This window comes from Trichechus manatus, unplaced genomic scaffold, assembly GCF_000243295.1.
Source record: "Trichechus manatus latirostris isolate Lorelei unplaced genomic scaffold, TriManLat1.0 scaffold00048, whole genome shotgun sequence".
NCBI lineage: Eukaryota > Metazoa > Chordata > Mammalia > Sirenia > Trichechidae > Trichechus > Trichechus manatus.
Genome location: NW_004443984.1, coordinates 5,254,672 through 5,281,145, shown reverse-complemented (window position 1 = coordinate 5,281,145; position 26,474 = coordinate 5,254,672). Strand labels below are relative to the sequence as shown.

General features: G+C 42.5%; 1 protein-coding gene across 2 annotated transcripts; it reads left to right on the top strand.

The window, feature by feature from the left end:
- The first annotated feature begins 3,105 nt into the window (after positions 1-3,105).
- Positions 3,106-25,938, top strand: NIPAL3 (NIPA like domain containing 3). 2 transcript variants are annotated; one of them, XM_023732104.1, is made up of 6 exons: positions 3,106-3,342; positions 6,799-6,934; positions 8,933-9,021; positions 10,835-10,898; positions 16,438-16,532; positions 21,431-25,938. In XM_023732104.1, exons 2-6 carry the CDS (start codon positions 6,804-6,806, stop codon positions 21,628-21,630), a joined length of 579 nt encoding a protein of 192 aa, XP_023587872.1. In that variant the 5' UTR covers positions 3,106-3,342; positions 6,799-6,803; the 3' UTR covers positions 21,631-25,938. The 2 variants fall into 2 exon arrangements, with proteins under 2 accessions (XP_023587872.1, XP_023587871.1); XM_023732103.1 differs by lacking the exon at positions 3,106-3,342 and having other exon boundaries at positions 5,970-6,934.
- Positions 25,939-26,474: the final 536 nt, after the last annotated feature.

The window sequence follows — 26,474 nt, the reverse complement described above, 5'->3', positions numbered from 1 at the left end:
TTTAACTCTTTAATGGTGAGAAAAAAGAAAAGTTAACATTTTAAACAATCATAGAATTTTACATTTTTTTTGCCTAATACCACACAGCTAATGGAAGCTGATAGAAACTTTGTCTCTTATGCTCCCCCTCACCCCTCCCGCCCCAGCCCCAGCCCGAGTTCAATCCTTTGCCCCAATCCCATCCTGCTTTAGTTCTGCAAATAAACTGATTAAGGAAAATATCTAAGGCGTTTGATAAAGCTGCTGGTATATTCCCATTCCATGCCCAAAGCTTTTTAAAGTCTCATCTCACATTCTCTCAACAACTTTATGAAGTGTTTTTCTCCTCATTTTATGATGCGGGAACTGGAGCTCAGGTAGGTTAGGTAACTTGCTCAGAGTTACAGGACCCATAAAGAGCAGAGCTGGACTTGAAGGCCAGGCCTGCCTGACCTCAGGGGCCACCTTCCTCCAGCTATGACCCACTGATGGAAGTGTTCACTGTCTTCTCTCGGACACAAGCAGCCTGTGCCTTGATGGAGTCTAGAAGCACTAGAACATTTCTCCTCTTCAGATTGCCCATAGGCAGAGAATAGATTTTCCCAAGATTGGGGCTGTACAGTCTCCCTACCACCAGCCAGCTCCAGAGTTTACTGTGGAGCTGCCTTAAAAGGAACCTGGTGGGTGTGGAGAAGTGTCGGTTGGACGGAGCTAAAGACCCACCTTGTCAGGAAAAGCTTTACTCCGGTACACAGGTTTTTCACTCAGGGAGTCCTGGGCTCAAATCCTTTACCTGCTGTGTGGCCTTGACCAAATCACTTAACCAGAAGCTGCAGTTAAGTCGATCCTCATTAAGTGGCAAGAATCACTGGACTTCCTCCCCAGGTTGTCGGGAGATACGTGAGGTAACACCTAAATCACCCAGCACATGATAGATGCTCAGCAAATGATTAGGTTTGCCTTACTTGATCGTGATTGTGAGGCACTGCTGCCAGCTGGAGAGATTTGGCAAAGTCAGATTCAGTAAATATTTATTGAGTGTCTGCTGAGTGCCAGAAACTATGGGTATAAAAAAATAAAGGAGATATGCTTACAGAACTCGTAGTTTATGGAAGAGACCAACATACATTGATTCTTGGTTTTGGTGGTAGTTATGTTCTATAAAGTCACCGCAAACGTTGGATTAGTGAATACTGAACCATTGCTCCTCAGGGAAATACAACGTTAGGTTCCTGCGAGTCTCTGGTCACAAATTTTTGTCAACTGATCAATACATAACCTTGTTCTGTGTGTGTTTCTGTTTAAAGACATCTTACTTAATATATATTGTTGATTCATTAACATTGAACTCATAGTCAACAGCGCTATAATCCATGCCTGAACGAAGCTTATCTAGCACATGTAATTTTTCTGAAAGGCACATCACAGCCTTCTTGCATTTAGAAACAGTAAACAGCACTTTGGCACTATGCTTAGGGGCCATTTTAAACAGCAAAATCACCAACAAAAAGCACAAAAGTGCGAAAACATGGCACTAAATAGACCATGAAAAGGACACTGTTTATAGTCTGAGAGCTGGAGCAAGAAGGCAGAGTGTCCCCTTGTTCATCCTCCACTGGGAAGGTGTGCTCTGGACAACTTAAATTTTTTGCTGTTCTGCACACATCTGCGAATGACCACGAAAGTGCCATGAGTATTGATTTTAGGGTTACAAATAAATTTTAACAAGTAGGAAAATTTGCAAATATGGCTCTGTGAATATTGAGGATCGATTGTACATACAGCCATCCTACGATACCACCAAGTGCTATTCCAACATTCATTTAAACATCAGGAAGAATGGCCAAAAAGTTGACACCACCTAAATACATGCACAATGGTTAGGAATGTTGATGAGTGACTATACATCTGCTTGATGGAGTATTCTACAGCAATTAAAGATAATTATGACAACTTCACAAGACATGAGAATTGTTTATGGTAACTAAAAACAGCCTGGTACAAAATTATATATTGACTATGATGACAACTAGATGAAATATGTATTCACTGGGACACAGAAAAGGAAGAAACGGGAAAATGAAAACAGCTGTGTTTTACGGTACTCTGATTATGAGGAATTTTCTTTAAATTCTTTTCAAAATCCCATTAATGTTTCTGTGTCAGTTTTTTGTAATAAATAAACTTGATAGGGGGTTGGGTAGGCATATGGAGTGAGCCATTGTCAAAGTTTTCTGCTTCATTTCACTGGCTGTGGGACTGGCTTAACTTCTTGGGAAAGTATTGGCAAATGTTTGGGGCAGGAAGGGGTAGAAGGGGAAGTTGTTAATGCAAAGGGGGAAGCATCTCAAAGTTCAGACTTGCCAGTATCTAATGATAATTTTCTGCTGATTCAGTGTCTTCTAAACGCCAGGCACTGGGTCTGCTTTCTTCGGTGTAGCCTAGTGAGAAAGTTCAGGGGCCTTGGAGCCAGACTCCTCAGGTTCAAATCCTGGCTCTGCCATTTACTCACTTGAGATTGTGATAGTGCTTACTTCATAGGATTATGGTGCTGATTTAATGAGTTTTGTATAGATAAAATGCTTAGAACAGCACCTGGCATATAATAAGTGTCCATTAAAGTGTAAGCTACAATTAGTATTATTCACCATGGCTCTGCAAGGTAAGAATTATTATCCTTTTTTCACAGAGGAGGTAACTGAGGTTTAGAGAAGTTAAGTGACTTGCTCAAGGTCACACAAACAGATCCAGGTTCAAACCTGGGCCTTCCTAACTTCAAATGCCATCCTCCTCCTACTCTGCCAAGCCACACACGCGGAAGGCTTGGTTAGAGAGATGAGGAGAGTGTGGCTACTTGTATACTTGACAAGAAAAACTCCTTCTCGGTGAACAAGGGTCTCCCTCTTTGACTGACCCAGTTTCAGTGGGGACACCCATGGAGCAGTGAAGTAGGAAAAGACTGTCTCAGCCCAATGAACTTAGCCATCCAAGACAGGGTGGACATGAGGCCCTGCCCTGAGGTGAATGGTGAATTCCTTCTCAGTATTATCTAGGGATTAGAGAGTTTCACTCAGCATTTTCTTTTTTTTCCATATGATATCTATTACTAGTTTGGGAAATGCTGGGTATTTTAATTCCCTTTCAACTCTGAGGGGCTATGATTTTAATGAAATCAGCAGCATAAGCTCTGGCCCAGCCCACCAGGGTTGCCCAGTTTTGCTTGTCTCTGTGGTCGCGCTGACCTCCCTCCTTGCTCCTTTCCGTAGCTCGTGGTGATCATTCTGTTCTGCTTGCTGTTGTACTTCTACAAAGAGAAGAACGCCAACAACATCATTGTGATCCTTCTCTTGGTGGCATTACTTGGTAAGTAGGGTTCCGGATGATTGAGTTTTGCCATCACCAGCTGACACCAAATGGAAATGTGGGTTTTGTTACGGTGCTGCGGTGAGATCGAGCCTGCTCAGGTTGGTCTGTCTCCATCGGTGGGTGCCGGAAGCTGGGTCCCTGCTGACCAGAGGCCCCTCCCATCAGTCCCGTCAGGCTGCTGACTTTGTTCACGTTTTTGCTCAAATACTGAGCCTACTAAGTGCTAGGAACTGTGCTAGACCCTGTGGGTACTGCAGGAACAAGACAAACAAACCCCTGCCCTCAGGGAGCCTCCAATCCAAGGAAAGGAAACAAGTAGCCAACTACATAATTCATATAAGTTTAGGAGATGATGATGATTACAATGGAGAAAAATAAAGCAGAGTAAGGGGTGAGGCATCTGAAGAGGTTATTTCAGAGACAAAGGTCAGAGATGGAGCAGTTCCTAATAACTGAACCCTTAAGGGATACATGGGGATCTGTGCAAAACTTATCAGAGGTTAGGGATTCATTCTGGATTCAAAGGCAAAATTTGACTTTGCTCTTTTTTTTTTTCCTCTTAGAGAAATGAGTGGCATGGGGGAAATGGCTCCCAAATCTGGTTGAGGCAAGGATGTAACCCCACATATAGTTTGATATAGTAAAGAGAGTTGTGAGAAATGCCTGTTCTTCCTGGAGGAGAAGTGGACTTGGAGTGAGACATGGTGAAGCCCTGGTGCTGCCCCTTAGTGATTCTGTGGCCTGGAATATTGAGTCCCTCTTTAAGCTATGCTGTCCTTCTCTCTAAAAATAGTCTTAAGAAATAATAATAATACATAAAAATAGTCATATGAGAATACACAAATCACAGGATGGATTGTTGCTGTTGTTGGTAGTTGTCATGGAAGTGGCCCCAGATTCGTGGTGACCCCATGCGCAGTGGAACAAAATGCTGCCTAGTCCTGTGCCATCCCCATGATCGGTTGCGGATCAGACTGCTGTGATCCATAGGGTTTTCACTGGCTGATTTTTGGAAATAGGTCACCAGGCCTTTTTTCCTAGTTCATCTTAGTCTGGAAGCTCCGCTGAAACCTGTTCAGCATCAGAGCAACATGCAGGCCTCCACTGACAGATGGGTGGTGGTTACACATGAGGTGCATTGGCCGAGAATCAAATCCAGGTCTGCAGCACGGAAGGTGAGAATTCTACCTCTGAACCACCACTGTCCCCACCACATGATAGGTAGAGGGATTAAATGAGATGAACACAAGTACCCAATTCATGTTATTTCTCTTCTGTCCTTCCCAGGGTGAACCTTGATCCCAGCTGCAGGTAATAAAGCCACACAGATATGTATCACTGTAGGACAGAGTTTGATCATTTTTTTTTTCAAAGAGCTATATTGAGATATAATTTTTATACCATAAAATTCACCCATTTAAAGTAAGCAATTCGTTAGCTTTTAGTATATTCAGAGTTGTAAGATTGTAACCATCATTATAATCTTAGGACATTTTCATCACTCTAAAAAGAAACTTTGTACCCATCAGCAGTCACTCCCTATTCCCCACCCCTGCTGTCCTATCCTCAAGCCCCTGTGGTTGTTGTTGTGTGCCATCGAGTCAATTCCGACTCATAGTGACCCTATGGGAGAGAGTAGAACTGCCACACAGGGTTTCCAAGGCTATAACCTTTACAGGAGCAGATCACCAGGTCTTTTCTTCTGTGGAACAGCTCATGGGTTCAAACCACTGACATTACAGTTAGCAGCTGAATGCTTAACCATTGTGCCACCAGGGCTCCTTCGCCAAGCCCCTGGCAACCACTAAACTACTTTCTGTCTCTATAGATTTGCCTATTCTAGACATTTCATATGAATGGAATAATATAATGTGTGGTCCTCTGTGACTGGCTTCTTTCACTTAGCATAATTTTTGTGGTTTATCCATGTTGTAAGCATGTATCAGTATTTCCTTCCTTGGTGCTTTTATTTTCAAAGTGGAATGGGAGAATCAAGGTCCCAAAACATTTTCTTCTTGTGAGTAGGGAGGGCAGAAGGTGCTGAGACATGCTGACTGGTTCCCTTTTATCCCCTTCTCACTAACAAAGAGTGCCTGATGAAAGTGCTTGCCTTAAGTGGCTCTCAGTGTTTGAAAACCACAGCAGAAGTAGCTGTTGTCCCAGCTAAACAGAGGGGCCTGGAAGCCACTGTGTATGATATGCTGTTGGCAGGAGAATGCAAAATAAGTGGAAGCTGAAAAAAATAGGAAAGCAGAGCAGTGCAGTCGAAACAGGGGTTTAATTTGTTCCATTCTTGGAGGAGTGTTTGTTTTAACTCCTATTTTGACAGAGGTGTCAACAAGTTGCAATTAAAAGTCATTTCTGTACCATTGGGTAAAACAGTGTCTCTAAAGTGAGGTGAGCAAGGTGCTCTACTGCAGAGTTGTTGTTATTCTTGTTGTTGGGTGCTATCAAGTGAATTCTGACTCATAGCGACCCATGTGACAGAGTAGAACTGCCCCATAGGGTTTTCTTGGTTGTAATCTTTATGGAAGCAGATCACCAGGTCTTTCTCCTGTGGAGCAGCTGGGTAGGTTCGAACTACCAACCTTTCAGTTAGCATCTGAGTTCTTAACCATTTGCACCACCAAGGCTCCTTTCCACTGGAGTGTATGGAAATAAAATATTACTACTTATTTTTTTCTTTTTATTGTAGTAAATATATAGGTAACAAAACGTTAGCCATTTCTACAGTCTCCACATGTACAGTTCAGTGACATTAATTACATTCATCATGTTGTTCAACCATCACTAGAACTTAATTTATTTTTATCTCTACGTTTTAAGTTATATTTCCTGCATATATTTTATAATGTGCACACCATATAAGTACAGTATTACATGAATATAATTTTAAGATAAGCACACGTATATTGGAAATGTATGCACATAGCATAGGGGTGTGCATTCTAAAACATTTGGACACCTCTGGTTTCAAGAAATATTTCTAAAAATGCAAGTGAGTGAGCATTTAAAAAGAAAAAACACTAGATCTTTACACATCGTGTATTTTTCTTGTGATTGCCACAAGAGTGATACTGTAAAGAAGTTCATTTATCCATTTACAGATTGTTTTGAATCCCACCACGTTCCAGGCACTGTGCTAGGCACTCCAGGACTCAGAGACCTGCAGTTACTGCCCTTTCTTGGTAGAGTTTAGAAGTGACATTTGGGACTGACCTGTCAGTGCTTTGCTTTCCTCTCTTCTTTGATGTATTAGCACAGATAATGGGCAATCCATGGGAAAAGTACAAAGGATCCAGTACCAACAGCATCTTCTGACTGTTTAAATCATGGGGGTGAATCTGCTGATGTTCCCTTGTCTTTTTCAGCAGGTTCTTTGGGGTTGTAAACTGACTTTCAGGGTCTAACTTGATCAGTGTCCCTGAGGCTCCCACATGCCCTTGTTTGCAGGCTCAATGACAGTCGTGACGGTGAAGGCTGTGGCCGGGATGCTAGTACTGTCGATACAAGGCAATCTCCAGCTTGACTACCCCATCTTCTATGTGATGTTTGTGTGCATGGTGTCCACTGCTGTTTACCAAGCCGCGTGAGTTGCAAATTCTTTTCCTGCTGGACCTCCTTTGGCGGGTCTCTTCCATTTTCTGGGCCTAGTTCCATTTGCTTTTGAACATGCAGATGAAGTGTACCACCAGGGCGTGGCATCCACTGTGGGGAGGGGAGTTGCTAATTTGCTGAATTGTAACAGGCAGGGGTTTGTGCCACTTGAAAGAGGAAGCCTGGATTGCATGTGTTTTTTCCCTCTGCTTTAAAACATGAGAATACAGTATCAGAAGCAGCCTCGTTCCCCATTTTCTCCAAGGCAGGTGTCCATTTCAGGGACCTCAGAAGAAGCCATACTATCACAATGAGTTGACCTACCTTGTCCTCCAGCAGTCTCGCTCAAATCTTCCCAAGTAGACGAGCAAGGTGACTGTTTCTCTCAGCATGAGTTAAGTAAAAAGCAGCAATACTGAGGTCCAGCTGTGCAGAGGAGAGGGGATTACAACCAGTCTGTCTCACTGGGCAGGAACTCCCAGAGGCAGGGCCTGTGCCCCAGTGCCCAGCAGGGGGCCTGGAGCGGAGTAGGTGCTCTGTGAATATTGTATGTGACATACTTGCGTGGGTACGGGAGACTTGCATAGCATAGTGTGTGATGCTGAATGACCCTGAGGATCAGGCCCGGCACTCAGGCCCAGCTTCCCCATCAGCAAGCTACGTGGCCTTGAGGAACACAGGGGTAACTGCAATTGACTGGGTGCTCAGTATGAGCCAGGCTCTTTTCTCAGCACTCCACATGACCTAACTCGTTTGATCCCTCACAACACCCCTCTGAAGTAGATGTATCATCCTCAGTTCGCATATGAGGAACTGAAGCAGAGAGGTTAAGAGCCTAGGCAGTGGCAGTGCTGAGATTTGAATCCAAGCGTCTGGCTCCCAGCCCATGCCGCTCACCGCTGTGCTCTACTGCCTCCTACCTGGCTTCTCTAAGACTCAGATCTTCATCTGCAGACAAAGATAATATCAGTCCCTGCCTAAGCAGAGCCACATAAAGCTCTCAGCCCAGTCCCCGGGATAACCTTCAGTAAATATTAGCTTCTTTTATGATTATTGTTATTATATTATTACTTTGATGATAATTTTTTTAGTCCTACTACAACAATTCCAGTCATCCCCACCGAGCCCCTGGCAGTTCAAGGCTCTGTGCCAAGCACTGCTAAGTTTACAAAGATGACCAGATGCCCCCGCCCACCTCCTGGGAGCTTCTCCTTCACCCATTCAGCACACTTTCACTGAGGGCCTCCTGTGTGCTGGGCCCTCAGGACACAGAGATGATCAACAGTAATCACTGCCCTCGAGCCACCCCAGCCCTGGAAGTAGTGATGTGGGGGGAGGGGGTGGGGGAGTGGAGCAACCTGGTAAACAGACAATTACAATTTAATAGTAAGTCCTGAATGTCAAGGTATTATGGTGTCAGCAACTATACAATGATAACTAAAATGCTACTCAAAGAAAAGACAAAGAATACATTCCTAAAAGATGATGGTGCTTATCTCTAGATAGAGAGATTAGGAACAACTAATCTTCTCCCTTTTTTGTATATTTATTACCTTAATCATGTTATTTTTTAATTAAGAAAATCTGTTTAAAAAAATAATAACAGCATTAGACAGAATGTGTTACATGCCAGAAGAGTTACTTGGTGTGTGTAAGAGACCAGGCATGGCTCTTAAGTAGGGTAGGAATGCAAGGAAGAGGGGCATTTCAGGTGATAAGATCCTATGGCCAAAGGAGTGAGACAAGGAAGGCATGGCCCACTTGGGGATGCGAATGGGCCTTGGTCTGTATGTCTAGGGGTAAAATGGAAGCAGTATGGGTCCCAGGCCCGGAAATACATGGTGCCCTGTAACGAGGGTGGCACTTTTATAAATCCAAGCAGTGTTCCTTCGTGCACATCTTCATATTTCAAACCAAAGTCTCCCATCGTCAGGGTTCACCTTTCTGACATCCCCGACAGCCCACTGACCTGAGCGCTTTTGTATTGAAGGTTTCTGAGTCAAGCCTCACAGATGTATGACTCCTCTTTGATCGCCAGTGTGGGCTACATTCTATCCACAACTGTTGCTATCACAGCAGGTAAGGGTGGCCGATTGCTAGATCTCTATCTTCTACATTACTATCAGGAACTATCAGGGACGTTAGCCAAGTGTGAAGGGGAGGTCAGTAGGCCAATTCTGCTGACTTGTTCTGCACATGGTTTCATGAAGAAAGTGCAGGCTTTAGAGCCAGACAGGCCTAGGTTTGCATCCCAGCACTGATACTTACTTGTTGTAAAGCTCTGGGAAAACCGCTTAACCTCTCTGAGCCTCAATTCCACATTCATAAAATGAGATTGATAACACTTACCTCCTAGAATTGCAGTAAGTACAATCCTGGTGTCTCCTACTCCATACGTCTTGTGGGTCCTGGACAAGGTTTCTTTAACAATTTTTGGCACTATCTGCTAGCTCCACAGTCCCCAGTGACCAAGTGGCTATGAATTTCTTCTGTATAGTTATCAGAGATCACGAGTACGTGAAGTATCTGCAACAAAATAGGTTCTCGTAAGCAATCATTTTTAATTCTATTCCCCTTTCTTTTACTTCACTCCTAATTTTTTACAAGTTTTCTTTCTGAGGTGGCTTCAGAGGTTGCAGGCATATTAAAGAGTCTTTTTCTTTTGTTTCTTTTTATTTTTTCTTAGCACATTCCTCACGTGTGTTATCACTGGCCCTATAGCCCTGTCTAACCTTTGGCTGAAGGCTGAATCTCAGGAGTGACTTCAGTACTGAGTTAAAAGGTGTCTGGGGGCCATCCTCTTGGGGTTTCTCCAGTCTCTGTCAGACCAGCAAGCCTGGTCTTTTTGTGTGTGTGTGTGAATTTGAATTTTGTTCTACATTTTTTTCCTGCTCTGTCTGGGACCCTCTATTGATTGTTTTGTTTTGTTTTTAATGGTAGTGATGACTAAAACTTCAGAGTAAAAAGGCTAAAGAGAACCAGTGTGCCTCCCTTTGAAGAAGGTCTGGCTGTATAGCCATTTGCTTTACACTGCACTTTAGACAAGTGGTGCCCAATTCCCATTCACAGAGGTAGGAACAAGCAGGGCACACAGGTTTTCCAGGGCCAGTGCTGTGAACAGTACCAGGGGTTGGGTGGGGCATTGACCCAGAGTAGCCAGAAGTTAACCTAATGCTGTGATTCAAGTCATGGTCAAAAACCACAGTCAAGAAGAGTGAAGGCCATTCAAGTTTAAAAGGAATAGCAAGCACCCCACTTGAATCAGAAACGGAAGTTGAGGCAGGGAATCAGGACCTTAGGCAAGAGCATGCGGCCCGTGGAGATGAAATGATTCCAGAGAGAGGCTGGCTTCAGGGAGAGCGCGGCAGGCCCATGTCACTCTGCGTCATGGGAGTGGACCTGCAGGCTTGCCATCTGCTGGCCACCTGAAGTTAGAAAGCTAACCACTTAAACATGAAGACTTATTTATCCATCTTAAGAAGGATAAGGGAAAATGAGTGCCAGTAAAATCTGGTGAGTAAGGTCTGTAGTTTAGTTAAGAGTATTGTTTCACTGTCAGTTTCCTGGTTTTGATATTATCATTGGGGTAAGCTGGGTGAAGGCCACATGGGAACTCTTATTATTTTTGTGAGTCTAAAATTATTTCAAAATAAAAGGTTTAAAAAATTAAAAAGAAAGATGTAGATAAGAAGGAGCCTGGGGGAAAGAAAAAGTCTGTTCTCCCAAATGGCTTTTACTCCATTCTTCTAATATTTTTAGCAGACACAGTCATAATATTTTTGATCATTTTGGTTCTGCTGCAGGGAGGAGAGTGTAGCCAAATCCTAGACAGACTGGCAAGTGAGTGATTTGAAAACGACTGACCTGTGTTTTCTATTATGTGCTGCTGCAGGCGCAATATTTTACCTGGACTTCATCAGGGAGGACGTGCTGCACATCTGCATGTTTGCACTAGGGTGAGTCACCTCCTGCCCTCTGGCCCCAGGGCATTGTGTGCGGAATTCCATGAGGTTGCCTCTCTTTCCCCATTATTGCTTCAAACGCTCAGACAATCCTTTAAAGCCAGGTGGACTGCTGGGATTTAGAGCTTTGTCTCCAGAGGTGAGCATCTCTTCCAGAAGGGCTTTATCTCCTTCTCTTTTGGGTTTTAGGCTCCTAGTCATCTCTGAAACATCACATTTGACAAATGAAAAGACTCTCAACCTCACTTCAGATCAAAGAAATGCATATTAAAGCTACGTAAGATACCCTTTCTCCCACCTCATCTTGCAAAAATAGTAGGATTGGTAATATTCCACGTTAGCAAGAGGGTGATGAGACCAGCACTTTGCCACTCTCTAAACAGCACTTTAATGTGGGAGGACAATTTGGGAATATTAGTAAAAAGTTTAAGTGAGCATACTTTTTGAGCCAGAATTCCATTTTTAATCGTTTATCTTGGGAAAAATACTTGAATGATGACACAAAGACACATTACAAGGCTGTGTATTACTTTTAAAATTTGTATTAGCAAAGAACTGGAAGCAACCTAAATGCCCAATGGTGGAACACAGGTTAAATAAATTATGGTGTATCCTATAATCCACCATGGGTCTGTCTGTCTGTCATACTGTGGTGGCTTGTGTGTTGCTGTGATACTGGAAGCTTTGCCGCCAGTATTTCAAATAACAGCAGGGTCACCCTTGGTGGAAAGGTTTCAACTGAGCTTCTAGACTAACACAGACTAGGAAGAAGGACCTGGCAGTCTACTTCTGAAAAAATTGGCCAATGAAAACCTTATAAATAGCAGCAGAACATTGTCTAATATGGTGCCAGAAGATGAGCCCCTCAGGTTGGAAGGTACTCAAAATACAACTGGGGAAGAGCTGCCTCCTCAAAGTACAGTCAACCTTCATGATGTGGATGGAGTGAAGCTTTTGAGACCTTCATCTGCTGATGTGACATGACTCAAAATGAGAAGAAACAGTTGCAAACATTCATTAATAATCGGAATGTGGAATGTACAAAGTATGAATCTAGGAAAACTGGAAGTCATCAAAAATGGAATGGAACACATAAACATTGATATCCTAGGCATTAGTGAGCTGAAATGGACTGGTATTGGCCATTTTGAATCAGACAATCATATGGTCTCCTATGCCAAGTGTCTTAGTTATCTAGTGCTGCTGTAACAGAAATACTACAAGTGGATGGCTTTAACAAAGAGAAATTTATTCTGTCACAGTCTAGGAGGCTACAAGTCCAAATTCAGGGTGCTAGCTCCAGGGAAAGGCTTTCTCTCTCTGTCAGCTCTGGCAGAAGGTCCTTGTGAATCTTCTCCGGTCAAGGAGCTTCTCAGCCCAGGGACTCAGGTCCAAAGAACACACTATTCTCCTAGCTCTTGTTTCTTGGTGGTATGAGGTCCACCTGTCTCTCTGCTTGCTTCTCTCTTTTATATCTCAAAAGAGATTGACTAAAGACACAACCTAATCTTGTAGACTGAGTCCTGCATCATTAACATAACTACCTGTAATCCTACCTCTTTGATATCATAGAGGTAGGATTCACAACACATAGGAAAATCACATCAGATGACATAATGGTGAACAATCACACAATACTGGGAATCAATGCCTAGCCATGTTTACAGATATTTGGGGGACACGGTTCAATCCATGACACCAGGAATGACAAATTGAAGAGGAATGGCATCTTGTTCATCATCAAAACGAACATTTCAAGATCTATCCTGAAGTACAACGCTGTCGGTGATAGGATAGTGTCATACGCCTACAAAGAAGACCAGTTAATACGACTGTTATTCAGATTTACCTGCCAACACCACTAAGGCCAAAGATGAGGAAATTGAAGATTTTACCAACTTCTACTGTCTGAAATTGATCAGACATGTAATTAAGACACATTGATAATTACTGGCAATTGGAATACAAAAGTTGGAAACGAAGAAGAATCAGTAGTTGGAAAATATGGCCTTGGTAATAGAAACGCTGCTGGAGATTGCATGATAGAATTTTGCAAGACCAGCAACTTACTCATTGCAAATACCTTTTTTCAGCAATGTAAACGGCGACTATACACGTGGACCTTGCCAGGTGGAATACACAGAAATCAAATTGACGACATCTGTGGAAAGAGGCTATGGAGAAGCTCAATATCATCAGTCAGAACAAGGCCAGGGGCCAACTGTGAAACAGACCATCACTTGCTCATATGCAAGTTCAAGTTGAAGTTGAAGAAAGTTAGAACAAGTCCATGAGAGCCAAAGTATTACCTTGAGTATATCCACCTAAATTTAGAAACCATGTCAAGAATAGATTTGACTCATTGAATGCTAATGACCAAAGACCAAATGAGTTGTAGAATGACTTCAAGGACATCATACATGAAGAAAGCAGGAGGTCATTAAAAAGAGCAGAAAGAGAAGACCAAAATGGATGTCAGAAGAGACTCTGAAAGTTGCTCTTAAACGTAGAGTAGGTGAAGTGAAAGGAAGAAGTTATAAAGTAAAAGAGCCGAACAGAACATTTCAAAGGGCAGCTCGAGATGACAAAGTAAAGTATTATAATGAAATGTGCAAATACCTGGAAATTGAAAACCAAAAGGGAAGACCACGCTCAGCATTTCTCAAGTTGAAAGAACTGAAGAAAAAATTCAAGCCTTCAGTTGCAGTACTGAAAGATTCCGTGGGGAAAATATTGAATGATGCAGGAATCATCAAAAGAAGACAGAAGGAATACACAAAGTCACTGTACCAAAAAGAATTGGTTGACATTCAGCCATTTCAGGAGGTTGCATATGATTAAACAGTTCGTTCAAACAGAACAAGGGGATACTGTGTGGTTTAAAGTTAAGAAAGGTGTGCATCAGGGTTGTATCCTTTGATCATACTTATTCAATCTATGGTGAGCAAATAATCTGAGAAGCTGGACTGTATGAAGAAGAACGTAGCATCAGGATTAGAGGAAGACTCATTAACAAACTGTGATATGCAGATGACACAACCATGCTTGCTGAAAGTGAAGAGGACTTGAAGTACCTACTGATGAGGATCAAAGACCACAGCCGTCAGTATGGATTACACCTCAACATAAAACAAAAATCCTCACAACTGGACTAATAAGCAACATCATGATAAACGGAGAAAAGATTGAAGTTGTCAAAGATTTCATTTTACTTCGATCCACAGTCAACACCCATGGAAGTAGCAGTCAAAAATCAACGCATTGCATTGGACAAATCTGCAAAAGATCTCTTTAAAGTGTTGAAAAGCAAAAATGTCCCTTTAAGGAGTAAGGTGCACCTGACCCAAGCCGTGGTGTTTTCAATTGCCTCATATGCACGTGAAAGCTGGACAGTGAATCAGGGAGACCAAAGGAGAATTGATGCCTTTGAATTATGGCGTTGGCAAAGAATATTGACTATACCGTGGACTGCCAAAAGAACGAACAAATCTTTCTTGGAAGAAGTACAGCTAGAGTGCTCAGTAGAAGCAAGGATGGCAAGACTTCATCTCACATGCTTTGGACATGTTATCAGGAGTGATCATTCCCTGGAGAAGGACATCATGCTTGGTAAAGTAGAGGGTCAGTGAAAAAGAAGTCCCTCAAAGAGATGGATTGATACAGTGGCTGCAACAATGGGCTCAGGCATAACAATGATTGTGAGGATGGCTCAGGACCGGGCAGTGTTTCGTTTTGTTGTACATAGGGTCGCTGTGAGTAGGAATGACTGGACAGCACACAACAACAACAACAACATATCCTATAATGAAGTAGCATGCTGCCATTTTGAAAAACTGAGGACAATCTAGAGGTACTCACATAGAACCCTGTCAAGGATATATTAAATTGAAAAAAATTTACAAACTTTTCTTTTTAAGTATGGCCTACCTTATGATCCAGCAATTCTGCTTCTAGGTATATACCCTAAAGAAATGAATACATTTGTTGGCATAATGACTTGTACATGAATATTTTTAATAACTTTATTTTAACAGACACGAATGTCCATCAACGGGAGAGTAGAAAAACAAATTGTAGTATATTCAGACAATGGAATTCTACCCAACAATTAAAAACAGTGAACTACTAATACACATACTAAAATGGATGAATCATAAACATTTTGTCAGTGAAAGAAGCCAGACACAACAGAATACATACTGTATGATTTAACTTACAAAAAGTTCAAGAACAACAATAGCCAAAAGGTGGAAACAGCCCATCCACATATGAATGGATAAACAAAATGTAATCTACCCATTCAATGGAGTATTATTTACCTATGAAGAGAAATGAAGTTCTGATACATGCTACAACATGGGTGAACCTTGGAAGCATTATGCTGAGTGAAATAAGCCAAACACAAAAAGACAAATATTGTATGATCTCATTATAAGAAATATCTAGAATAGGTAAATCCATCGAAACGAAGATTAGTGGTTACCAGGAGATGTGAGGAGGGGGGAGTGGGAAGTTAAAAAGTTCAAGAACAGGCAAATCTAATCAGATAGTGGTTATCTCTGGGAATGGGTTGGCGTGGGTTTGGGCACAAGGACGCGTTCTGGGAATATAGAAATGATTTCTGTCTTAACCTGGGTAGTGATTACCTGAGCTATGCACAGGTGAAATATATCAAGCTATAGGGTTTGTGCATTTTACTGCATATAAATTGTATCTCAATTTTTAGAAAGTGTGCTTGTTTATAGAAACTAGGGAGAGACAAGAGGGAAAAAAAAATTCTAAGAGAATATACACCCACCTTGAGGATTGGGATGGGGAAGAGTACAGTCCTTTCCAATTTTTACTAATTTTTGCTTTCTATACTTCTGCGTTAATTGAATTTAGGCTTACAGAATTTTTAATTAAAAAAATGTATATATATATATTTTTTTTTAGACAAAATGCTATTGCACACTTAATAGACTGTAGCATAGTGTAAACATAACTTTTTTTTTTAGTAGCAGAACCAAAAACCAGTTGCCATCTATTTGTCTCTGACTCACGGCGACCCCATGTGTGTCAGAGTAAAACTATGCTCCATAAGGTTGGGTTTTTTTTTTCTTTTTTTTTTTTAGTAGTTGCAAAAATATATATAAACATTTGCCAATTCCACATTTTTCAGGTGTACAAGTTAGTGATATCAGTTACATTAATCATGTTGTGCAGCCATCACCCATAGTAAAACAAAACACTGTTTAAGGCAAAGTTCAGAGACTACTGACTTGGTAAAAGTGAAGAACCTTGACAGTTTTGCCACGGAAAATCTAATGTATTCTGATTAGGGCTTGTGCAGAGCTGCAGGGTTATGGTGCTCCGTGGGCTGCTCCCTTCTGATCTCAGGCACAGCAGCCTCTAAGATCAACTTGGCGATGAACCCTCCTCCGCAGCCTACAAGTCTTCTTTGTACTTTTCCTCGCCACTTGGGCTTGAAAGTGTCCCTCCCCGACCTCATTCCTGACCTTCTTTCTCTTCCTCCTTTATCTCTGTTCTTTAGGTGCCTCATTGCATTCTTGGGTGTCTTCTTAATCACACGTAACAGGAAGAAGGCCATTCCATTTGAGCCCTATATTTCCATGGATGCCATGCCAGGTAACGTTCAAACCCCCTGTGCCCAGCTGGCCAGCCCATCCATATAGAATGACTGCTACTTCCTGTTTCAAAGCAGACAACCGACCCTCGGGCTTGGTACTGGGAAGGTGTGCTGTGCCGTTATGGTGTGACTGTTCTCTCACTGTCTTTTTTTTTTTTTTTTTTTTTTTTTAAATCTCGGTGTGTAGAAGCAGGGCTATCACTAAGGCACCTGGTTGGCTTTGAGCACTTCTTGACAGCTCCCATGTCTGTTTCAGGATCTTTTAAGGAAAATCCTGATTCACCCTGGATATAATTATGCTCTGCAGCACCAGGCTTCATGCCTACAAAAGAGAAAACCCATTCATGTAGCTGGAATGAAATGCTCAGAGAGGGGAGTTAAATAGGATGAATGAAATTCAAATACTATAACCCTACTCCTTGGAATTTACAAGGGAGTGGATTGTTCTGTAAAGCCTAATTTCCCAGGGAGCTAAGGGCTCACACTGAGGGGCCCAAACTCAAATGCCTTCAAGCTCTGACAGTGATATAAATGCGTGAAGCACAATAGGGCGTGGTGAGGCCTGTGGAGAACTGGAGAGTGCCTGTCCAGCCCAAAGGGACTCACATTTAGAAAAGTTATGACATCGAGTTGACCCCTTCTAGATTTGCAGGCTTAAATTCTGCAGGTTCCTATTGACCGCTGCCTTTCACTCTTCAGCACAAAATCAGTTTTTATTTTAAACGCATAAGGTGGAACTCTTTCCAAAACATTATGCCTCACCCTTCGTTAACGCAGTCTAATGAACAAAATGTAAACACATGGATGCCATAGGGTACTTCTTAATAAAGGGCAGTTTTTAGACGGTATTGCTGCCATTTTGATGCAGGTTGTTCTCAGGGCTGACTGAGGTGCCCCTACATTAAATGGCCCCAGGGTTTATGTGTCTACTTTTTATTATTTCCTCATCTCTTGCTATTAAGCTGTTGTCTGTCATTCTTGCTGTTACCAGACTGCTCCATGTCAATCTTCTTATCTGACCCAACTTGTTAGAAGTGTATGTAAAATCAAAATAAATGAGGTCTGAGTTGGGAACCTATGGTGTCTCCTAGGAGTTAAGTGCATGAGCTTTAGTGCATGAACTTTTTAAACATCTAATCTGGCTGCTCAGATGCCTTTTTTGCTTACTTCCTTGTTTCTCGGCTGTGTTCCGGATAGATGAGGGCGCTGGATAGCTGAAATCCAGATAGGTGAGGTGTCAACTCTGTGTGTGTATGCAAGTATGTGGTATGTGTTTGTGTTTATAAAATATGTATGTGTGTGTGTACATATATATATGTATAAATATTTGTATATACATATATAAAGATGTATTCTCTGGTGGGACTTAGAAGGTAACCTAAGGTAACCTAAGATATCAACATTCTGTAGTCTGTTTGTGGATGTGGCTCTCAGCTTTCTCTTTGTACCTTGTGACCAGTGGGGAAGTCAGATGTTGAAGAAAGGAGACCCTGCCCTATTATTGTGGCTTGTTGGAACACCTCTGATTAAACAGGTGTTCTGTACTATGAAGAGCTTGGGTTTGGAGTTCAGATAGATGTGGGTTCAAGTCCCAGTTCTATCTCCTACCCACTGTGTGACCTTGGGTACATGCCGGGACCTCCCAAGGCCTGTCATCCTCACATGTAAATTGGGATTCCTTCTTGCAGGGTCGTGGGATAATATGTGCAAAGGCCCCTGGTTCAGTGTCTGGGACATGGTAGATGCCTGGCTAAATTTGGTTTTGTTTCCCTTTAGATTTAAAAAAATGAAAATTTCAAATACTTATTTGACCTAATGACAGGTAGGAGATGAACAGTAGAACTGCTGCATAATCTCTGCTTAAACAGAGTTGCTTTTCTAGCCACTTGGTTCTGCTTGGCATCAGGACCTTGCTTTTGGCCTACCTAGATTGATAGCTTCGCAACAGAGCAGTAGTTGCTGTTCAGGTGGCATTCAAATTCCAAAATTTCATTCCATGGAATTGGGAGAAGCTTTAAATAATTCTAGCACCTGAAAGACTCCTAGAAAATGAGAAACAGAAAAGCAGCCCCTGATAGCTGAGAGCTGGCTTGGCACTCACAGCTGGGCCTTGGTGTTCTCTGGTTGAACATAAACAGTTCCACAGATCACCAACATCAGCCAAGGCCACTCTGTGACCGTAATGGATCAAAATCCAAAAAAGACCACTCTGTAATCATGTCTAAACACAGACAAAACGTAAACATGGTCCAAACCACAAAAATGACCAGTCATTCCCTTATCCTGGTTGATATGAGTGACTGCTGTTTCTTCAGAAACCCTGGTGGCGTAGTGGTTAAGAGCTATGACTGCTAACCAAAGGGCTGGCAGTTCGAATCCACCAGGTGCTCCTTGGAAACCGTATGGGGCATTTCTACTCTGTCCTATAGGGTTGCTATGAGTCAGAATCGACTCGATGGCAATGGGAGTTTTTGTTTTTGTTTTTTTTTTGGTGCTGTTTCTTCCAATCACAGCTTTGGTCTCAGTCCAGCCTTCCTTCTTTCTAGATAAGATGTATAAAGATCCTTCAATTAATAGAATTGTCACCACATCCTGATAGCATCTAATTCAAAACAAAGCCTCACTTCCTTGAACTCTCTCCATAATCAACTAACACAAGCCCAAATCCCGTAAGTTCGTTTAATACCCTCTTTATGAGATACCCACGCTTCCTCATGGTGTACATCTTCCTCACTATAATGAGTCAATAAAACCAAATTTATTCCACTATAGGTATATTCCGGAAACCCTGGTGGCGTAGCGGTTAAGTACTGCAGTGCTAACCAAAAAGTCGGCAGTTCAAATCCGCCAGGCACTCTTTGGAAACTATGGGGCAGTTCTACTCTGTCCTATTGGGTCACTATGAGTCGGAATCAAGTTGATGGCAATGGTATAGGTATATTCCTAGTGGTCTTTGGCTGGAGGATATTAACAGAATCCATAAGTTAAATCCTGACTGGTAAGTTAACTTTCTTCCCTTGACGGCCAGGCACCCCTCAGCACCCCACTCCCCAAAAAAATCTAAACAACAGACTCTTCAACCGTCAAGTCGACTCTGACTCATGGCAACCCCATGTGTGCAGAGTAGAACTGTGCTCCATAGGGTTTTCAATGGTCAATTTTTTTCAGAAGTAGATCACCAGGCCTTTCTTCTGAGGCACCTCTGGGTAAACACAAACCTCCCATCTTTCGGTTAGCAGCCGAGCTTGTTAACAGTTCGCTTTACCCAGGGACTCCAGACTCTTGTATCATGCCCTTCAAATGACCATCAGATAAGGCTTGTGCAATATGGAGGCAAAGGGCCTTCCATTGACAGGTTCTTCCTAAGCCATTTGCAGAGTGGATGAGAGTATAAGCATCTGATCCCAGCTCTGGCTCTCACTAGCTGTGTGACCTTGAGCAGGTTACTTCACCTCTCTGAATCTGTTTTCTTATCTGGAAAATGACAATAATAGAACCTCTGTCACGGGATTGTTTGGGGATTAAATGCAGGGGTACAGGAAGGCCACACAGCATTCTAGTTAAAGAGTATGAGCTTTGGAGTTTAAACCACCTGGGTTTTAACCTTGGCATTGCCACTTACTAGCTGTGTGACCTCAGCCAAAAAAAAAAAAAAAATCCAAACCACAGAGTTTTAACCAACCAGTTCCTGTCGAGTCGGCTCCAACTCATGGCAATCCCATGAGTATGGAGTAGAACTGTGCTCTATAGCATTTTCAAGGCTGTGATCTTTCAGAAGCAGATCACCAGGTCTTTCTTCCAACTAACCACTGGGTGGGTTCGAACTGCCAACCTTTCGGTTAGTAGTTGAGCACTTAACTGATTGTGCCACCCAGGGACCTCTGATTAACCACCAGCCACCTCATTTTTCTCGTTGGTTGGCTTGAGGATCAAATGAGAGAAAACTGTAAAAATGTTCAGAGCAGTGCCCACACCAACTGAATACTCAATACACGTTACTTATCATTATTACTGCTGTTGTTGTTATCACTATTTAAAGTGCTCAGCCCAGTGCCTGGGGCATGTATGCAGGCAGACGTCAGCTGTTATCATCATCATAGTTTTGTGGAAGACACTTTGCTTTTCATTTCTTAGGACTCAGCCTGGGGACAGGAGAATCTGGAGGGTCTTAATTCCCAGGCAGGAAAAGAGTTGGCCTCAAAGCTAACCAGGTCCCACCTGACATAGGAGAATTGTAGAATAAAGTTAAAGGAATTAAAGATTAAAGTCTTTGCCCTCCAAAGTAAGCAGAAATCCAACACTGATGAACCCAGAAGTAATAAGCAAAATCACACCATTTGGCAATAGCAGATTGCCTGTGATGTATCACATTTTGGTTTAATGCTTTATTCAGTAATAAATTTTTTCTTTAAAATCGTACGTACCCTATACATGCCCGTGGGTCAGGGATGTGAATGTTAAAGGTCAAAATACTCTCTGAGCATCATGATGCATCTGTCTTTCCTCAACAGTATCATGAAGTTTTCCCTAGATTCTGATTTAATATCAGCAGCAAAGTGTTGGCATCTACCACGTTCAAAACACAGCCCCAATTCGCCTTCACCTTTGGCCCAAACAGACATTGCCACCACATTCTAGGCCAACTCATGGTTTCTTTTGATAGTGGCTGGTCTGTGTGCATATTTCCTGAACATTCATCCCTGTTGCTTAGCAACTGTAATATTTCTAGTGTATATTTATGGGTGTTCTCTTTTAAATCTAAAGCATTCGGGAAATTGACAATGCACATGATTAGCTCCTGAGCACTATAATTAGTCTATGGCGGGATAGAGGAAGATACAGCCTCCTTTGGCCCCCTCACCTCATGATCATTTGGGGAAAATGGATTTCATTTCAGGTATGCAGAACATGCATGACAAGGGGATGGCAGTCCAGCCCGACCTCAAAGCTTCTTTTTCCTACGGGGCCCTGGAGAACAACGACAGCATTTCTGAGATCTATGCTCCTGCCACACTGCCCGTCATGCAAGAAGAACATGGCTCCAGAATTGCCTCCGGAGTTCCCTACCGAGTCCTGGAGCACACCAAGAAGGAATGAGCCTACCTTGACAAGACTTACCTTTCCTAGATTTATAACTGTTTAAGCCATGCCGACAGTGGTTCAACCCTTCCTTCTAGAACTTGCCTTTCAAGTCTTACTTTTTTAAACTGAGAACTCTATAGACAAGGAATCTTGGAAGGCCTTTGTCTCTGGTAAAGGATACATTTATCTTGGTCTGAAAATTTCAAATGGTGGGGAGTGGGGAGTGGGAAGAAGGGAAGCAGTATTCCAGGTGGCAGCATGGAACCCAGCCTCTGCCTGGTTTAGCCCAACGGGATGTGGAAAGCATCCTTGAGGATGGCAACCGAGCTTCCCCGGTCAGTGACTAAAGGCTGCCACATCCTTCAGAGCTAAAGCAAGGCAGAGATTCTGCTCTCATTTTTCAGATCCAGCGAAAGGCTGGGGACCTCTAAATCTAGTCTTCCTCCACCTTGAGTGTATGGCGGATCTCTGCCCATCACACTCATGTTTTTGCATTTGTGATGACATTCATGTAACCTTCACGTGGCATAGTGGGCCAACCCTGGGTGGAACATTCTATCATTCACATGTAGGAAATGTACCCGAAGTGAAATTCTGCCTTCCAGTTGTCTGTGCTCTTCCAATGAAGCTATGCCTGGTGTGTTTATATTGGATCTACTCTGAAAACTAATTAGTTTTTGGTTCCGGGAACTACTTGATTGCTTCCCCTCCACCCCCACCCCAAAGGAACAGGGAAGGTAAGAGATAGGGAGGGTAGAGAATAAGGATCGGAGCAGGGGTGGTGATGCTTCGGCCCACAAAACAAAAAAAAAAAACCCTTTTAATCTTACAAAAGGTGATTACATCACTTAAAGAAGGATTGGCAGAAAATCTGCCTGTTTCATAGGTTACTATTTTTCCTGCCCCCCAGGGACCTCAGGGCAAATCGGGGATACTTATTTCAGAGACAGCCTCACTGCCCTCTCCTCCACACTCTTCTCTGTAGATGGACAAGCCAAGCTTGAACTGTTTTGACGTCAATAAGGACTCTTTGGGTCCTCATCCCTAGGCACGTATGTCTGGGGGAAGCAAGCATTCTCAGAAATGGGGCTGCTGAATTCTTTCTGGCTGCATACATGATTGTCTTTCCCAAGCCTGACTGCATACTTTTAAGAATGGCAGGTAAAAGTTCACAAACTTTAATGAGCATAAGGATCCCCTAGGGAGTTTATTTAAAATGCAGATTCCTATACCCCAACCACAGGTACTCTGGTTAAGTGGGACTAGGATGGGCCCAAGAGTCTGCATTCTTAACTGGCACCCCAGGTGATTCTGATGCAGGTAGTCCAGGGATCAAGCAAAGAAATCCTAATGATGGACAAAGATGGTCTGTTAAAACACCTGGGGACCTACGTACCACCGTTGCAAAGTCGGAATTAGCCTTCCTTGTTTCCTGTCTGGAGTTCTTTCGGCGGGTCACATAATCCCTATAGGATCTGTGGCATGTGTCCATTCCAGTGTCCCCTACCTAGAACTACACTTGCTGCTTCCCCAGGCAGGCTTTAACTAATAGGCAGGATAACAGTGTTAATAGACCAGTGTTGATAGATCATTAATCTTTATGGATTGTGCTTAGTACTGATTTAGTACCTTGATTTCAAAACCTTCAAGGTCTGTTGCCTGTGATAAGTGCACAACATTTTAGCCATTTCTGTATTGTGTCTTAAATACCTAAAAAGGCAACAGACAATGAGCTTTTTTCCTTCGGATAGGCATCAACTCAATTCAACAATATTTATGAGGCATTATCTATGTGCCATTGGGAGGGTGAAGGCTACAAGGAATAAGATCCAGTTCCTGCCTGCAGGCCAGCAGGGGGAGACACAAATAGCCAGCAAAGTGTATTGCAGGGCAGGCTGTGACAGGTGTGAAGTGCAATGGCTGATCACAGAAGATGATAGTTATGGAGGCCCTGGTCCAGGCACAGGCTATTTAGAATTGGAGGTGACTTTAGCCCAACTCACAGACAGATGGTGGATCTAGCTGGGATTTGAGTGAAGTCTGGAAGGAAGGGTGGGCATGCCCCAGGCCGAGGGACCAGCATTTGCAAAGGCACAGAGATGGGGAGAGGGGCTTCACAAAGAAAGGAGAGCCAGGGAAAGCATGGGAGATGAACATGGAAAGACGTGCAGGAGCTGAATCATGGAGGACCTTGAATGCCTATAGCATATGGGAGCCATTGATAGCTCATGAGGGAGAGAATGGCAGGATCAACACTGATTAGAAAGGAGAACTTGTGCAGTGTGGAGGGAGATACGGAAGTGATAATAAAAGTCATTTTTCAAGGTTAAGCCCCAAGACTGCAAGAACATAAAACAGAGGGGGAGTTAAAATCAGGTTTTCACTGCTATTCAGATTTTCCTTATTTCCCAACTGATTTTTGTGAGACTGGGAGTGAGGGAAAAGTAGATGAAGGGAAGGTGAGCAGGAAGGCCGTTTAAATGTGTCAAACCCAGGTGAGCAATAATTTGGCATAATGTGTTCCCAACCTTAACTCTGTCTCCACTCCCTCTTTTTATTAAGAGCCTTTTAGACTCAGGCCAGCCAGTTTTCTTGAGATGAATAGATAAAAGTGCTTTGCAGTTTGAAGTCTGCTACAGATCATGGGGCTGTGTTGCCCAGGAACCTGTTGTTGGTGCTTGGGCAGACCCCCGCCTTCAGATTTGAGGCAGTGGCCTCATCCTATGAAGTTGAGCTTTAAGAAGTCTGACCAGAAAGTTGCATAATGGTTTTCTGACTGGAAGCCAGGGCTAGGTCACTTGGGTTCTCGGGAAGAACAAGTCATGTGGAGCCATTGTCTGTAGAGTTCTGACTCTGTCTTGGGCTAGCTTCTCTGGGTTTTTGTCCCCAAAATGAACAGTTTGCTAGAGATGGATAAGCAGCACTTGCTCTTAGGATAGGAGACGGGGAATCAACTTTCCACTCGTGATCCTGATGCTTTATTTCTCTCATGGCTCTTACATCCCCAAGTCCTGTTAAATACCCCAAGCAGCATTAAAAATCACACCTCCGTCTCCTTCCTAGCAGCCAGGTACCTAAAGCAAGGTCACCAACTTGAGTCTAAACTTTCCAGGTGTTATCTGGTCTTCCTCTCCCCAGCCGGCTCTGCTCCCCTTTTCTAAAGGCTGGGATTCTGGTCTCCAAATCAGAGATTAGAACACACTCTTTGCAGACTGTGCGTATGGGTTTTGATGAGTACTGGGCCCCCGAACACCTCCCGTGAAGCCTCAGGTCTGATGATGCCATCCCACTAAACTTCAGGTCGTACTGGGGGTCTTGCAGTGTGGAATTGAAAGGTAGGTAGGGAAGGGAGGAGTCGCATCTCCATTGCTTTTTTGGTGGAAATCAGCTGGCTTGATGGCTCTGTGCAGATGTGCTGGCCATTTGCGTAGTGCTGCGGAAGCCTGCCCTGCAGCCTTGTGAATTCCAAATCTAGTCCAACACTGGCTGATAGACAACAAAAATTTACTTTGTTTCTCTGAGAAGCTGGACAAATGAAATCACCCTAGAATATATTCTGTGTGGATGCTTATATTTTGTTAACGTTGTGACTAATAATGGCATGTCTTATTTTTCAAAGTATGTGTGTACTAGGTGCAAATAACATTATGAAGTGACATTAAAAAGAAATTCTTGCGATGCCTGTTGAGTTTGAGTCTTATGTTTGGCTAATACTTTCTAGAGTTATCTAGAATTGCACTGTCCAGTAGAACTTTCTGCAATGATGGAAATGCTCTTTGTGTTGCCCAATATGGTACCCACATGTGGCTATCAAGCACTTGAAATGTGGCTAATGTGACTGAGGAACTGAATTTTCAATTTTATTTAGTTTTAATCAATTTAAACTTAAATATCCACACGTAGCTAGTGACTGCTATATTGACACTGCAGATCTACAGATGCCCATGATTACAGCTGAGGCTGAACTGAGGACTTTTTCTGCAGTGGTTGAGAGCATAGGCTAGACTGTTTGCATTTTATTCCTGGCTCCACCACTTACTGGCTGTGGACAAGTTAATTAACCTCAGTTTCCTCATCTGTGAAACAGGGATAATAACAGTATTTACCTCAGGGTTATTATGAGGATCAGATGAATTAATAGATGTAAAGTCTTGAAACTATGTGCAGTATCCCATCAGGACATTGTATTATATTGAAACAATGGTTTCCCTCTTTATTTACTTATTAATTTTTAATCATTATAATGAACATTTGTGATTTTTCTTAATTGAGCAATTCTAAGCACAAGTGCCTCCGTTCTGAATTTCCAACTACAAAAGCAGGGTGTGGTACAGTGCCTATATATTTACATAAATATATATAGTTATATTAAATATCTGAATATATTTTATATATTAATATCTAAATACATGTTTTTATATTTAATTTATATATACTCAATTTAATTTTATATATTTAATTTTAATATAATTTATATATACTTTGTATTTCTATATATAAATAAGTATGTGTATATATGCACACGGACAATAATATATACATACATGCATTTATTGAGCACTTACTATATGTCACACACTCTATCATGTACACTTCATTCCTCCTTTATAACAATTCCATGAGATAAGTTCTAATATTATCCCCATTTCACAGATGAAGAAACTTGAGCCAGGATTTGAGCCCAAGACTGCCTGACTTCAAAATTCGAGCTTGTAACCCTTCTGCTGTGCTGCCTTTCCAAGTGTAGTTGAGTGGGATTTCAGTGGGGATACAGTTTGCCATGCATTAGGACTTCACCTTTGGCTGAAAGGGAAAGGGAAGTAGTTTTGAGGGAGGATTCAGACTTGAAGAACAGAAGC

Bases quoted from the DNA above. Each gene is read 5' to 3' on its own strand.
- NIPAL3 (XM_023732103.1), top strand. From the start codon at position 6,783: ATGCCCTTGTTTGCAGGCTCAATGACAGTCGTGACGGTGAAGGCTGTG. The intron at 9,022-10,834 runs GTAAGGGTGGCC...GTGCTGCTGCAG, and splicing joins AACTGTTGCTATCACAGCAG to GCGCAATATTTTACCTGGAC. The intron at 10,899-16,437 runs GTGAGTCACCTC...TCTGTTCTTTAG, and splicing joins ATCTGCATGTTTGCACTAGG to GTGCCTCATTGCATTCTTGG.